Source organism: Protopterus annectens, chromosome 3.part1 (assembly GCF_019279795.1).
Source record: "Protopterus annectens isolate FY-2018-M chromosome 3.part1, PAN1.0, whole genome shotgun sequence".
NCBI classification, from domain to species: Eukaryota; Metazoa; Chordata; order Ceratodontiformes; family Protopteridae; genus Protopterus; species Protopterus annectens.
Window position 1 is genome coordinate 1560136079 of NC_056732.1, and position 17104 is coordinate 1560153182.

General features: G+C 40.2%; 1 protein-coding gene across 1 annotated transcript in view; it reads right to left on the reverse strand.

Annotated features, from left to right (window-relative positions):
• Positions 1–17104, reverse strand: part of LOC122797804 (SCO-spondin-like) — a 4708783-nt gene that overhangs the window by 49250 nt on the left and 4642429 nt on the right. The window contains exon 111 of the mRNA XM_044066325.1: positions 4561–4711. Coding sequence (XP_043922260.1) covers positions 4561–4711 — 151 coding nt within the window. The remainder of the gene's footprint in view (positions 1–4560; positions 4712–17104) is intronic.

Genomic DNA, 17104 nt, shown 5'->3' on the forward strand with positions numbered 1-17104 from the left:
GAAAATAGACCTTTCCTCTTGTGAACCTCTCAAAGTAGAGCAAGATAACTGAAGGAAAGATGTTTGGTCTTTTGAGTCTTTTTGATGGAGGGGGGGTCAAAAGATGAATGGTCTTGGAAGATTCTAACATCTGGACTTCTTTGAGCAAACTTCTTCTCTTACAAAACTCAAGGCACTCTGTCCACCCTGTCAGTCGGAATGGCGCAGAGTCTTTCCTTATTATCTGACTCCTGATGTCTACCTGACTGGAAATGCCAGAATCCTGACACTTAGTGGCTTCCAGCAGAACATCACCAGAGGGGCTGAGAAGGAGAGACTAATGATCCAAGGCTCTGTGACAACCACAGATGGTTATGGAGGACAAAAACTGTGTCCTTCCTAAACCCTGTTTTTTTTCCTATTCAGCTGAGGAGGAACATCCAGTGAAGAAGAAGAAGAATCAGTAGTCATGGACTTTCCAATACTGATTCTCTAAAATAATGTCTAAGGCTATTAACCCTACTATGAATTGTTTTCCAGGGGATTCTAAGACTTGTTCAAAAGTGATTTCAGGAGAAACTAACTTCTCAAGCATTGTTGGGGGATGCAACAATGGGGGTAGGAGGGGTAATTTAGTACTAAATTTGTCTGCCATTATATTAGCTATATCATTGGGGTCAGAAGAGCTGATATTATTATGAATAAGTTCAATGCATTGATGGACATTATTCCTAAATTTTCTGACATAACTGAAGAAAGATTTGTAGTTTCCTTTGGAATATGTAACAACTTTAAGTTCATATTCTGCTTTAAATTTTCTAACAGTGTTTTTAAGTTCCTGCTAGCATGTTTCAATGTAGCCTTGAGATAGGGAGATGTGGATTATTTTTATTCTTTTGGTGTACAATTTATTAATTATGAATTTTGCACAGGTCTTCTACAAGATGAAGTAAGTTTGCCTTGGAGAAGTCCCTAAACATGGTCAAATTTAGTGGTAGGGGTGATACTACAATGCCTGATAGAGAAGATTATTGATTTGTTCATAGGTTTATAGATGTTTAGTAGGCTAATGACATCAGGGGTTTTGTTAAACCTAGCCATGCAGCCTAAATATATCTGACACACTTTTGTACCCTATGGTTATTTTAAATGGTATATGTAGGCTAGGGCTTGGTTGGTCATGCATTTACAGGTTACCTCTGTCCATTAGGGATGCAGCTGCCAGACCAGTGGTGAATTTCTGATTTCCCATCCATTGGTCCAAGTTACACTCGTATTGGGTTAGGAAAGAACTCTGCTTCACATAGATGCAAAGCCTGTTCCAGAGAAGGGGTAATCACTGAGGCACATACCTGGCCCTCCAGCATGTCCTTTTTATGTCACAAGCAAAGTTTATGCCCCTAGATTGGGTAATGCTGATGCCATTTGTCTTGCAGATTTAACAAACCAGGGAAAAGCAATAGGACTTTACAACAATAAAGTGAAGAAATGTATAGTATATAATTTAAAAAATACAGTAGAAGTACTCTAAAAAACTTATAAAAGTGCAAAAAATTATTTCAAAGTACTTAGTTGTGTTAGGATAGCACTAGATTCAAGCAAAACACTTAAGAAACAGTGATGAGGATGCCAAGCATTTTGAGGTCTGTGGAAATGAGCCAAAAGCTACACAAATGTGCCAAATTTATACAGGCGAAGGAAACTGACTAAATAGAATAAACAGCCCTCTTGCCAATGAAAATTTCTCATTTAAAGGCGTCTTGTGTGAATCCCAGCTTGGACAGATCAGGCTACCTTCTACTGCCACTAGAACACAGTCCCAAGTCTTTGTAATGTAAAACCACACAACATTTAACCAAAAGAGAAAACTAACTTAGCAATCAAACAAAATAGCTAGAAACACACTTTCTATATAACTACAAAGCAGAGAAATCAGTACCAAAGTTAGTAAAAACAATGGCACTTTACAATGATAAAGTGCAGAAGAGTACAATAAATAATTCAAAAATACAGCAAGACCACAGCAGTACTCAAACAACTTAGTAAAAGTGCAAAAATTAATTCTAAGTACTTATCTGTACTAGAATGATATTAGATTCAATCCAAACACGCAATATACAGTGTTGTAGATACCAAGTACTTGTGATCTCTGTGGAAATTAGGTCAGATTTAACCAGGGATGAGAAGGTGTGGGGTGGGTTGCAAGTGGGGGCTAGATTGGTAAGGATCAGGTCAAGGATATTGGAGAGTCTAGTGAGTAGTTTTACAATAAGCCCCTGTACATTGGTACTAATGAAGTCTAGGAAACACTGAGCATAAACTATGTTTAGAAGTGTGTGTGCTAATCAATGCTTGTGTCATTGGAGTCCTCTATTAAGAACATATTTTGTTTGATATGTAATGCCTCAATGGTGTTGAGATAATTTCTGTGATCTTTGGATCTTTGGGTAACATTGAGGAGGATCTGTAGTTAGCAATGAAGTAATAGTTGGATTTGTTAAGGGTGATTTGGATCTGTAGGAGCTCCAAGTTATGGTTGTCAATAATTTGATGTGAAGTAATGGTGTTTCTAACAAATATAGATACTCACTTGCAGTTACCCAAGGATATGAAGTCATGATCAATGCCTAGTATTTAGGGAGTGTGTATTTGCACTGAAAGCATGTCTCAGTAACTACACAAATATGAATTTGAGTTGCAGCTGCACCTCATGTTTTGGCACCTTTCTTTTTAGACTCCTAGCACTGACAAGTGCCATCTTGATGTTGTTTAATTTTGAGCTTGAGTTTTCATTGTAGATGTCCACTGGGGGTGGGGTACTCTGTCTTAAAAAGGCACTATGGGGGCATCAAAGGCTTTACTTAGTATGAGGAAGCCAGGTGTAAACCATCCCTGGCAAAACAGGAAGCCTTATCTATCAGGTCATTGGCTAACAGGTACTGGATCGTCGTATAATACCACCAACTACTTAGCCAGCTGTTACAGACAATCATCTTGACTTTATAACTAGGTATTATTCTTGGTGAAGGCAAGATACTACTAACGATCAGTGTCTTTCCTGCCTCTAGCACAGGCATGGTAAGTTCCATCATGTCTCTCTGCATGCCCCTCAGAGTGGAACTCCTCAGGTCATTCACTCCCACATGGGCCACCACTAGGTCATAGTCTTAGTATTCCAGTTTCTGATAAACAAAAGCAAGAAATATAAAAATAAATCTGTGTCTGGCTTAAGGAACATCAGGGCCCCTGCAGTATCACTCATGCTAGAGCAGGACAAGCAGCTATCTGCTCTTGTCCAGTCTGGTGAGCATGGTGGACTCTGTATGCCTATTTATAGAGTCACCTATGACCAAAACATTTTCCTGAGTGAAGACATTGTTAGTGGGTATTATGAGTTTAGGCCAGCTTTCCTAATGACCCTTGCGTGAGTTCTGTGGTCTGCAGTATGTATTAGTGGAGAAGGAGCAGGTGTTGCCTTATGGCTGGTGGAAACTGGGATATTTTACAGCGAGTTCTAGGAGACTCTGGCAATTTTTTATTTATAGTGTCAGCATATATTATAGGTCTAGTAGTGAACTGTGACTGATATAGTGTTGTGGAGGTATAATGCTTTGCGTTAGTGGGATGATGCAAGAGGATTGTCTCCATGTTTTTTAAATATTATCTCTTGCAGGTTGTACTGTCAACTGGCAGAAGAAGTGAGCAGTTGGTATGCATAGAACAGTTGCTGCAATATCCTAGAACACCTAATGCAATCAGATTGGCCACAGAAAGGGGTGAGAGCAGGCTGTTGAGCCATGTTGCCAGAGGGTGAGGAGTAGGGCTTGCTTAGTATTCAGGACTGGAGGGAAACCTCTGTAGTAGAACCTGAAGATTTATGGAGGAACTATTTGGACAGATACTTTGAAGTTAGACTGGACTGTAGCTAATCTAGCAGTACTTATTGAAAAGACAGAATAAGGATTATCAAAAATTATGAAAAGTCGTGGTACACCTATTGGCTACAACCTGGCTAATAATAGTGCAGGTCTTACTGCAGCTTCACTCAGCTGGGAACATGTATTGAATCCTAGGGTAAATTTTCTGACAGCAACATATGCTTAACTAAAGTTTTTTTTTTTTTTGTTTTTGTTTAGCATTTAAACCAATATTTTGTGAGTCAGGGGGTGGGGGTATCTAATGTTTTTCATACTCAAACAGATTCAAAACCTTTTGCAGCAGAGAGCCATCCAGCTAGTACTCCCAAGCTGGCAGGCACAAGATTTTACAAACAGCTCTTCATTGTTCCCAGTAAGTGAAGGCCCATTTTGCACCATTTCAAACTGAACAAATTTCCAACAGTCCCCAAGTTCAGGATGCTTACTTTATACAAACTGTTGCCTCTGCTTATACCAGGGGGTTGTATCATTCATTACTTTATCAGCCTGCACATAAAGTAAGGTGCTGCATTTAGTAACAAAGTAGCAATGATGTTCATGCAGCACAAAAATTCCATACAGCCACAGTAATTGTTTTATACTAAGCTGTATCATTACACTAACTACAGTAGCAGCAATGACTAAACATGCTTCATCTCCTTACCCTGACAACTGCTACATTCACAGCTGTGTATAACTGGAAGAACAACAGGCTCCACTTCTCCATTGTCACACTGCAGTGTCAGGAACTGGACAGGACTTTCGGGATTCAGACGATAACTACAGCAGTCACAGAGAATCTGAAGGTATGGCTCCTGAAAGTAATCCAGAAAAGTATACCAAATTGAAAAGCTGCATAACAAAAATTAAACACATTTTATGTTTCAAATACAAGCTTGGATCATAATTTCATGCTACACTGAAGGTTCAACTGGAGCTGAACATTTTAGAAGCTGCCGTTTAGATAATACTACTGCAATGTCCTTCCATTTCACTGTTGCAGTATTCATTACAATAGGGATCCCCTTCCAAGGGCGGCCCAAACTCCAGCCAGTATACCAAAGCCTTTAGGTTGCTTTAAAGTATGCCAAACATCACACATATGCTCCTCACGTGGCGTAGGTCATAAAGGTGACATCTGGGTGTATCATCCTCAGAACTTCTTTGTCGCCAGTCCAAACACCTTCTCGTCATCATCAGTCTGAATGCCCACTCCATTTGCTGGCTGTTCTTCATGAGCTTTGGCACGCTTCCTAGTGTAATGAATACTGAAATAGTGAAATGGAAGGACATAGTACAGTTGTGCAAGATCTTACCATAATGGCAGATGTCCTTCTCTTCATTATTGCAGTATCCACTCGCTCACTCCTCCCCTAGTCCTTTTCTCTTCTGAATGTACCGGTCATCTCTCTTCTCCTTGGACTGGTGTTCCTACTGGAGTTCTCATTTCCGAGGATGGTATGTCTGGACGTCACTTTTATGCCCTATACTATGCGAGCAGCATATGTGTGACATACGGCGTACCATACATTTTTTTTTTAATTTGAATTAAGCTTGAATGCTATATTACTAGTCATTGTTAAGGTTGGTACTATCTATGTAAAACTGAATGCTTCTGTATACACCTTACATTTTGCTTAAAATTTAACTGTGGAGCTTTTCTCCCCAGGCCTCTGCTGAAAATTGACATGCATCCAGTTGGACTTCTCGGTCAACAAATGTAAAATAAATAAATAAAGCAACCTAAAGGCTTTGGTATACTGGCTGGATGTCAGGCCACCCTATACGGGGGATCCCTATTGTAATGAAAAACGCTACAGTGAGGAGAAGGGCATCTACCATTATGGTAAGATCTTACACAACTGTACTTTCCACACTATTTCATTCTACACAGAGTTATGCCAATTTTATTAGTTAACCAATGTTATCTATAACATACTGACAACGTAATACAAATTGTAAACATTATTAACAGGATACCAAAGGATGAAGCTCACTCCGACCAGCAACAATACCACCAGTTTATTGTACTTAAAATAACACAGCAAAACGGATCTAGCGCTTGCATCCACTACAATGTGGACTTCATCAGAATCAATTAATCATCAGTAAGCTAATTTATTTGTTTTTTGGCGCCAAATGCATATTCCTAACTTAAAGGGACATACTAGATGAAAACTTGCAAAAGGAATACCATATGTCGCAAGTCTAATATGTTTATACTTGCTGACAGTTGGAACATACAGAATACATTCATTAAAACTGTTATTTAAAATTTCATAGTTATTACATATTTAATCCATTTATATATGCTGAAAGTTAGAAAATACATCAATACTATCTAATAATTATAATAAATAACTCAATAACTACATAAAAACCCTTCATACATTTCATAAAATAAATACTCATACAGTATTTACATGTGCTGAGGAGGGATCCTGGGTATATTGGGAAAAGGATGCTAAGGATGAAGCTGTCAGGTAAGAGGAAAAGAGGAAAGCCTAAGATAAGGTTTATGAATGTGGTTAGAGAGGACATGCAGGTGGTTGGTGTGACAGAGCAAGATGCAGAGGACAGGAAGAAATGGAAACATGTGATCCGCTGTGGCGACCCCTAACCAGGTAAGAATTACTTGCTCTATGCTCAACTTTCTATCTTTGTCTTTCTCTTTACTTTCAAATTCATTGGTCCTAAAATAAATGGTTTCTGTATATACAAGAAACCATCACAAAGAACAAACCAAAACAAAGTAATTGGACGCAGAAGTCTGTACACCATAATCTGCTGGATCTATAACCTTTATTAACGTTAAGCTCTTTCGTCCACCAGTAACTTGGACTTCATCAGAACTAAGCAACAATCATACCACCCAGTATATATACACACATGCCCCTCTTCCCAATAAAATCAATTAGCAGTGATTAAATTATTAAATTATTATTAAATTATTAAAATATTAAATAATTAAATTATAAACTGAATCCAGTATTACAAAATCATAACAAGTACATCAAGAAATACTGTCTTAAGTTAAAAACAAGTCACGCTGTGAAACAAAAAGCAAAAAAAAAAAAATATATATATATATATATATATATATATATATATATATATATATATATATATAGATACACACACACACACACACACATATATACAGTTTCCTAAAGGCAGAAGCTTAGTAAATTCAAACTCGATAATGCAATAAATTGCAACAGGCCCAGTTTTCATATACCCCCCATTTTTAATAGCTAAGTAAATAAAAACTGCAACCCCTTGACAACAAATTGAATAAATAACTTGTGATATAAAATTTCAAGAAAAGAAATAAGATGCTATGAGTTTTAATAAAATTCATAATGGACACATTTTCATTAAGGCCAGGGGTTTGAGTGTCATTTGTTCTTAACTGCCACCTTAGTTTAAGAAATTCCAGTTAATCATCACATGGCCCCCCACACTGCCCTAAATCAACCTGGTCAATCACTATAAACCTGAACCTGTGTGTAGGATTGTTACTCAAACGTTTAAATAAAGCATTGTTTTCATCTTTCTTCTTGATATCATATAAATGCTGGTAAATGCTTTTCTTAAGACTGAGTTTTGTTTTGCTGATGTAAAATGCAAAACAGTCTTTATACAGGGCCATGTATACCACTCCCTTACTACCACAACTAAATCTGTGGTACAAGATGTGTCCATAACCTCTGACAAAACAAGAATTTACTTACAAGACATGGGAGCACTGACAGCAATTCCCACATTGGGACATCCTGCCTGTAGGGCTAAAAGGTGCAGGTCCCTCCAAAATATTTTTGAAACTACGTTCTTCTTTGTACACAATAATAGGCTTTTGTCCCACGATATCAGTGTTGTCTCTATCAAGCCCAAAAACTGACCACTTCCACTCAATAACAGATTTAAGATCATTAAAATTGAAGGTATTAGTTAAAATGAGGGCCCTATTACAAGAATTCCCATTCTCTCTCGTAGCAATGCCATGAGAGTTAGAAATAACAGCCTGTTCACCAGCCCACAAAATGGGCACAAAATGTCCCATTCTCCTGTTTGAATTAACTTCATCAAAAATATTCGTTAAAAAAAACATCTGGATATCCCCTCCTTTTGAACTTGTCCCTTAACTTTCCCAGTTCTAAAAAGTAGTCATTCTCGCTGGTGATTATATGAGCCAGTCTAACACAATGGCCCTTAACAGGGACTTCTTCTGATGTGTAGGATGCATACTATCAAAATGAAAGAAGGAATTAGAACAAGTATTCTTATAGTATTCCGCGGTGGTGCAGCGGTAGCGTTGTTGCCTCACAGCAAGAGGTTCTCCAGTTCGATTCTCGGCTGGAGTGCGGGGAGTGCCTTCTGTGTGGAGTCTGCATGTCCTCCCCGCGGTTGGGTGGGCATTCGAAAGACATGCGTAAATGGGTGTGCCTTGGTTGAACGTCGAGCTGGCACCTCGGCATTTGTGAAAGTCTACTGCCAATCATTAGCGGACCGGAGTTCCGCTGTGCGACCCCTAACTAGGAAAAGCCGAAAGACAAACAATATTCTTACAGTAGATAGTACAATCAAAAGCTCTTCTAACATAATTTTTCATAATAGCAATGCCCAGAAAGTGTACAAAGTCACGTTGCACATCCCTGGTGAACTTTAAAAAATCAATAGTACCTTGCAGGAATAAAAAAAAAACTTGTTAAGCCTTGCGTCTCAGCCTTTCCAGGAAAAAAAGAAAAGTCATCCAGAAAGCACCCATAAATAAGCCAACTGTCTTTGAATTCAGAGTTTAAAACAAAGTTGGTTTCCCAGTAAGATAAAACTGCATTAGCAAACATGAGGGCACAAGCTGCCCCCATGGCTACACCAGTTTTCTGACTAAAAAAGTGGATTTTGGTGTACAGTCTTCTGTTTCCAGTTACTTTGTTTTGGTTTGTTCTTGGTGGTGTTTTCTTGGTTTTACAATATGGAAGGCGAAGTCCATGCCAAAACTGCTGTGACTGATTTACATGTTCTTCAACAAACCTTATCTACTGGCATTAGCAATCTGACTTTATTAATTAAATCAGATAACACAGAAACTCTAGACTGTCAATTCAGTGCTTGAACCCAATTTTAATCATGGAGTTTTTAATTCGGGCTCTTCTTTCCAGTTACTGCTGAGCGATGGACTTTCTGGTATCCCACTGGCACAAAGACCCAGGGGAATCCCTGATGAATCACAAGTGGTTTTGCCAGTCAGTACGCAATTTCCGGTTTCCAACAGGGAAGAGGGTGTATTCACAGGTTCGGAGAACACTGTCTGAATTTGAATGAATGGTTAAACAATCATTTTTCCTGGTCATTTACGTCTTCCAATTACCAAGGGGAGGATCTAGGTTCTTTGGATCAACAACTTAAAACCTTCTCCAAGCTGGTGTTTAAATATCATAAATTACAGCTGGAAAGCAGTTATCTGAAGGAATATCTACATGTTGAAAGGATTCCAAAGGGCGTTACATGTGTGGAAGTTTCCTACGGGACCAGTAAAGGATTCAATCTTACATTGTGACCTGTTAACTTTATTCAACAGACATGGTTGTGAATGACTTGAGGTGTCCATTCGAGATTATAACAGACAGATGAGCACCTTAATTAAAGACATTACTAGATTGGACTATAATATACAAAATGATTTATTGTTCACTATTAAGGTTAGTCAATGCAACAGTTTATTGACAGAGACAGAACATAAAATAGATGAGCTTAAAAATAAAAAAGCCAAGAAGTTGCTGAGGGACAAAGAAGAATACAAAAAAGGGTTAGCATATCCACCTCCACAGATGATGGGAAGCATCAAATGGTAATAATCAGGATGGTATTAATGAGAACAGGGGTAGCAACACTGAGGCAAACAGGAATTTCAATGACACAGGGGACCCTTTAGAACATCCCCTTTTAAGGAGGTCCCACAGACTAATGGACCGGAGTCAGGGAAACTCGGCCCCTTCCTTAGAACCGACCAACTGGCAATCCAACTCCCCATACAGGAGGGAGAGGGGGAGAAGAAGGGGGAATGTATCTTTAAGAGGTCAGTCCTGTGTCTGAAGGGCTCGGTGCTGAATATTTGTCAAGTAATTCTTAACGACTATGGGGATTTTAAAATCTATAATTACAGTAGTGTTGAAGGTGATACTAGTTGGGCTAACTTGTTTGAAAGAGGACTCCGGCCAATAAAATGACTACACCATGGGTCCTTTAGTATATTTCCCAACTTAGACCAGGCAAGCACCTCCTGCCACAAGATGAATAAACCCAGTCTTCCTAATGTTAAAACACAGTAGAATAGACCCACAAGTACAGTGCTATCATAAACCAATTAAACAGCTATCTGGAAATCCCTTGTTGAAGGAAATTTCAAGACAGTCTTACAGCAGTAAAAGTGAGAGGAGGAGCAATTATTTTTACAAAAAATCCAGTGAAATTCATAAAAGCGGGAAACAGAGTGATCACCATTCAAAATAATTTAAGCAAGTGTGATTTAGCAATCAAAGATACTTAACTTTGCCTGGATAGCACTGGATACAAGCAAAACACTTATGGAATGCAGTCTCAGACTCCAAGTGTTGCTGAAGTCTAGGAAAGGGAGCAGGAGATAATATGTAGTAAAGGAGGATTACCAAGAGCAATACTGGTTTGCTGGGTGGGCACTCAGTAAAAAGGATCTATGCAAAACAATGGATGGAAAGAGTACATAAATAGCTTATATAACATTCAATAACAATTAAAGAGGGGTGGGAAGGACTTTTAAAATTAGATCACCATAAGGGGTGGAGGCCAGAGACACAGCCTTATAAAACCACCACAATAAAAGGGTGGGAGGGAGGGTTGTGAACATTTTTTGAGGAACAAGCAGGCTGCCTAGAGAGGCATCCAACCAAATAAAGACAATACTGGAGCTCTTTCAGAAACTTTGGCTTAATGTATTAATGGGGGAATGGGGCAGACACAGAATGCACCTTTAAGCATGTAAACAAGAAGCAGAATATAAAAGCACTGAAGGACAAACTGGATCAGAGACAATTTGCTCACTATACTACAGTTTAAAGGCAGCAGACTAAGCAGAAATTTACCAGTAACATGCAGTAATAAATGACTAAGGCTCAAACCTGGCAGCAGTAATAGTAGTACACATTCCTGCCACAGCTCCACAGCTATGAAGTAAACTACAAGACTATGGCCCAGCATGGCTTAAAATACAAAGGGATAGCTTTTACAAGTAATAATACTTATGGAAATACAAGTGCATAATGATGCAGAAACAATCATCCCACAACTGCTAAATTAAAATACAAGTCTAAGGTAACAGAACAAACTAAAACATGCAAATTGAAAATAATTTTACCTAAAAGTTGGAAAAGAGCAGAAAAGTACAAAGAAGGATCACCACACAGGTCACTGTCAGTGTGACAATTTCCACACCTCTCCAATTCTTTTATAAAAGACTCTGGCTGAGGGTTGCTTGGTGGTGGAAACAGCATACTAGCTAGAGAGTAGGGTTACCACCTGTCCCTCTTTATGCAGAACAGTCCCTTATTGGGCAGTTGTACACTGCAAAACATAAAGAAAACTGCAATTGCCCTGAGATTTTAGGACACTAGCTAAACAGGGTTTATAAGCAGCTATACCAGTAGTTCTGAATCAACTGATAGTTCTCCCTCTACATTCTTCCTGATGAGTCAGCCCTGTCAGTCTGGACCAGCAGCTCTGCTCATTCAGTAGAGCAATCACCACTTAAAATAACTTAAGCAAGTGTGATTTAGCAATTAAAGATACTTAACTAACAAACTAGGAGCCATAGTCAAGTCCCCAAATGATGTGGACATCCTACAGAAGGGCCTCGCTGTGACAGATGCCTGGTGTCAGAGCCATGGCCTCAAGCTCAATGCCAAAAAGTGCAGTGTCATCTCCTTTGGTAAAAACTCTGTACCCATGAGCTACCACATAGGCAGCAATCTACTTAACACCGAATGTGTGATAAGAGACCTTGGGACCCAGGTGGACAGCAGTCTCTCCTTTGATAGTCACATTGCCACAGTAGTAAGGAAGTCCTTCTATGTGGCACAATTCATCATAAAGGAGTTCTCATCCAGGAAAAAAGAGGTCATTGTCACCCTCTACTCGACACACAGACCCATTATAGAGTACAAGGCCCTTTTGGAATGTACCTCATAAGACATCTGCAGCAGCTGGAAAGGCCACAGAAGTACCTCACAAAGAGGATTACTGGCCTCAAACAAATGCCCTACACTGACCGCCTCAAAAAACTCCAGCTTTACTCCATAGCATATCACCTACTCCGAGGTGATCTCTGCCTAACATATAAAGCTATGTCAAACCCAGAGCTGTTGGACATGCTACACCTAAATAAATCCCAATCCGTCCGAGCTACATGCTCTAGGGACCTAAACCTTGCCACCACAATAAACAGGACATGCTGGAGGGATAGATTCCTGTCCCAGAGACTTCCCATACTCTAGAACAGGGTACCCATCTATGTCAAGCAAAGTTCTTCATTAGCACTCTTCAAGAAATATCTTGATGAGTGGATGGGAAATAGGAAATACACCCCAGGGATCACTTCTGTGTCTCTGCTTGACAGTGGCACAGGAAAATAACTTTCTTGGGTGACGTAAGCCAGGGAACCTTGTTGGCTAGGCTTATGTAGGCCTTTGGGCCAATAGCCTAGTACCTACCTATGAACCTATGAACTTTGCTTGGATAGCAGTGGATCCAAGTGAAACACTTATGGAATGCAGTCTAGGACTACAAGCTTTGCTGAAATCTAGGAAAGGGAGCAGGAGACAATATGTAGTAAAAGAGGTTTACTCAAGAGCAATACCGGTTTGCTGGGTGGGCACTCAGTACCAAGGATCTATGCAAAACAACGGATGGGAAGAGTACCTAAATAGGTTATATAACAGTCAACAATTAAAGAGGGGTGGGAAGGACTTTTGAAATCAGATTACCATAAGGGGTGGAGGCGAGAGACACAGCCTTATAAAACCACTACAATAAAAGGGTGGGAGGGAGGGTTGTGAACATTTTTTGAGGTACAAGCAGGCTGCATAGAGGGGCATCCAACCAAATAAAGACAATATTGGAGCTCTTTTTTTTCAATTAGAAATTTTATTGATTTTCAGTACATATACATCACAAATAATTGCAGATTAACAATGAACAGTCAAATAAAGGAGAACAAACAAATAATAATTATATACAATATGAACAATAGTGCTGCTTAGAGATATACCCCTGAACTAAAATAAGTGAGAAACACATATGTAAGCAGGTAAATACTGCGACTGAACCCAAAGTATCACCTTTGATTGCAACCTAAAAAAATCAAATAGAAGAAAAGATTAACACGTAACTTGAGACACACATCAAACGGGCAATAAGAAAGGGGAAGAGAAGAATTAAAGAATCATATATAGGAAAGGCCTTTATCTTTTGGACCATCTCAGTTCAAGAGAATTTTAATTGTCAGATAAATGTTCAAATAAGGTATTCCAGAACTTCTGAAAGCAAATACGTTTCTGAGAGCTAGTTATTAAGAGTTTTTGCAAAGTAATGTATTTAACAAGCATGTTCCTGAAACCACTCCATGACATCTTAGTATGATCTAGCCAATGTTCGGTAATGTAGAATTTGACTAGTAGACAGAGAGTTACCAATTAGTCCTTAGGAATTTAAAGCTGCATCATATTCTAAAGGATAAAATCAAATCCTTTCAAGAATTATTTAAATCCCTGAAATTAGAAAAAGCTCTTCTGTTATTCCAGCCCATCCATCTAAACCCTAATCTCAAATTGAACAGGAGCATGATTAACTTGATCGATTACCCTCTAATCAAAGAATACACACTATGGGATATCCATAAAAAAGTAGTTATGTACCTACCATAACGTTCCATGTTAGTTGTCTTCTTCTCGCCTTCTTTCTTGCTGGTTGGGTTCAGAGCCGATCCTCGGCTCCAACTCGGCCATCTTCAAAAGCTCGAGAGCTGCATACTGGCTCGAGGCCACCCCATATCCCATGATGCCTGGTGCTAGATACCCAGATCTCATTTGGTAAGTCTAACTCTAGGCACAATAAGGAAAAGATCCTATCCTGGAATATATAAAACCTCCAGAGAGGCTACTAGACAGAAAGGAATAGCCAGAAAATACTCAGCCAGTGAAAAACCATAAGGAACTCTTCTCGGTCTACAAGGATAGGTTCATAGGTTCATACTAGGCTATCTGCCCTGGGGCAATTATAAGCCTAGCCCGATTCTGTATGGCTTACGCCACCCCTTGATTTGAGTATACTGTGCCATTTTTAAGGTTTAGTTTACTGTGCCTCTGTCTAATAGTGACACGGGAGTAATCCCTGGGACAAACCTACGATCCCCCATCCACCTATCGAGATTCTTCTTGAAGAGATTCAGTGAGGTGCTCTGCCTCACATGAACTGGAATTCTATTCCAGAGCGAAGGGAGCCTCTGGGTTATGAACCTGTCCCTCCAGCAAGTTATATTTATTTCTGTGCTGAGGTTGAAGTCCCTCAAGTGTGTGGCTCTAAGGGATTTAGATTTACTGAGGTGGAGCATGTCCATTAATTCTGGATTTGACATAGCTTTGTATGTCAGGCATAGATCGCCTCGAAGTAGGCGGTATGCAACTGAGTAGAGCTGGAGTTTTTTTAACCGAGCAGCATATGGCATCTGTTTGAGACCCTTGATCCTCTTGGTGAGATACTTTTGGGGTCTTTCTAATTGCTGCAGGTGTCGGGTAAGGTACATCCCAAAAGGGGCATTGTATTCTATGATGGGCCTGATGAGGGATGAATAAAGGCACGATTACCTCTCTTGATCTAGATGTGAAACCCTTCGTGATGAGGTGGGCTATGTAGAAGGTCTTTCTAACCACTTTGGCAATGTGGTTTTCAAAGGAGAGATTGCTATCAACTTGGGTCCCCAGGTCCCTAATAACTTTCTCTGTACTTAATGGGTTACCACCTATGTGGTAATTTGTGGGCACATTGTTTTTGCCAAAGGGTATGACTATACATTTTTTGGCATTTAGCTTTAAACCATGGCGCTGACACCAGTTATCTGTCTCTGTGAGACCTTTTTGAAGGATGTTTGTGTCAGCTGGAGAGTTGATTAAGGCGCCCAGTTTGCAGTCGTCTGCGAACTTGGTGAGCCATAGTCCTCCCACGTTTGCCTGTACCTCGGAAAAGTATATACCGAACAAGAGTGGTCCCAGGACAGAACCCTGTGGGACGCCACTTGTGACCGGGTTCGAGTCTGACATGGCTCCAGCAACTCTCACTCTGTGGGTTCTGTCTTTGAGCCAGTTTGCGACCCATCTTGTGACATAGGGGTTTATATTTAAGCTGGATAGCTTATCTACGATGCCTGAGTGGGGTATTATGTCAAATGCCTTTGCAAGGTCCAGATAGGCTGTGTGGACTACCTTCCCTTCATCTATGGCTTTGGTGACTGTTTCGAAGAAGTCAACCAGGTTCAAAAGGCAGGATCTGCCCTTGACAAAGCCGAACTGGGTAGGATCTAGTGTCTGTAGGTCCCCAATGTCTTTGTTTATGAGCTCCATGATGATCCTCTCCATAGCCTTGCAGACTAAGCTAGTCAGGCTTATGGGGCGATAGTTTCCAGGATCCGTAGAGGCTCCACCTTTGTGGAGTGGGACCACTGTTGCTGTATGCCATTCTGTGGGCACATATCCTGTAGTGAGGCTGAGATTGTATAGCTGTTTTATTTGAGGGATTAGTTCCTCTTGGAGTTCATGTAGGATGCAACCTGGGACACCATCTGGTCCCATGGAAGCAGTGCTTTTTGCTTTGGAGAGGGCAGCCTTCACCTGAGCATCAGAGATGTTTGGGAGGCAGCCCGCTGCCGGTATAGATACTTGCTCTTTGTGGGGAGGGGTGGAGAAGTTTGCACTGAACCTGTCTGCCAGGATATTGGCGATGTCTGTGGGTTCAGTGTATTTTTTGTCATTTAGAATCAACTCAGAACAAGTCTGGGAGTTGCATCCCAGGTTTCTAACATAACTGAAAAAAGCCTTATGATTGTCTTTGGTGTCCTGTGCAATTTTTCTCTCGAAGCTGGCCTTGGAGGATTTTATGAGAGATCGTAATTTTTTGCTAGTACTGATCAGAGATGCCTTCCCTATTAGGGATTTTGCTCTATCATGTAGTAGCTTCCTCCTTCTGTTGTACAGTTTATTTATGGCAGGGGTCCACCAGACTGGACGCCTGCCTTTGGATGATTGGGTCTTGGTTTTGTTTGGGATGGAGGTTGGGACGCAAGAAAGAAGGCGAGAAGAAGACAACTAACATGGAACGTTATGGTAGGTACATAACTTCTTTATGTTAAGTTGTCTATCTCGCCTTCATTCTTGCTGGTTGGGACAGCGTCCCTAGCACCTGAAATCCTGGGAGGCTCATCGGAACAAACTCTTCAGAACAGTGGAACCAAAATCTGCTCTGTTTCAGGAAACGACATCCAACTTATAATGCGAAATGAAAGTATGTGGGTTGGCCCACGTAGCCGCAGCACAAATAGACTCCATGGGTAACCTAGCCTGAAAGGCCACAGAAGTGGCTAGAGCTCTGGTGGAGTGACCTTTTGGTTTAACAGGTAATTCTTTATTCCTCAGTTGATAGATAAATATGATGATAGAGGTCAACCATCTGGACAAGGTTACTTTTGAGACTGGAAGACCTTGTTTACCCTCAGCATAAGAAAGGAAAAGTTGTTCCGATTTCCTGATATCTTTAGTTCTATGCAAATAAAAACATAGTTGCCTGTGAACATCTAACTGATGCAACTTATATTCTGCCCTGTTGGAGTGGTTGGGAAAAAACACAGGAAGGTCTATGGACTGATTCAAATTATTTTCTGAACAGACCTTAGGAAGGAAGGAAGGATTAGTCCTGAGAGCAACCCTATCATTGTGGAACACTAGGTACGGAGGATGGGTACAAAGAGCCTGCAGTTCTGAAACTCTTCTGGCTGACGTAATGGCTACCAGAAAGAGAGTTTTCCAAGATAAAAACTTCAGGGAACAAGATGATGCAGGTTTGAAGGGAGGCAATATTAGAGAAGCTAAAATCAAATTTAGATCCCACGGGGGTGGAGGATCTCTCAC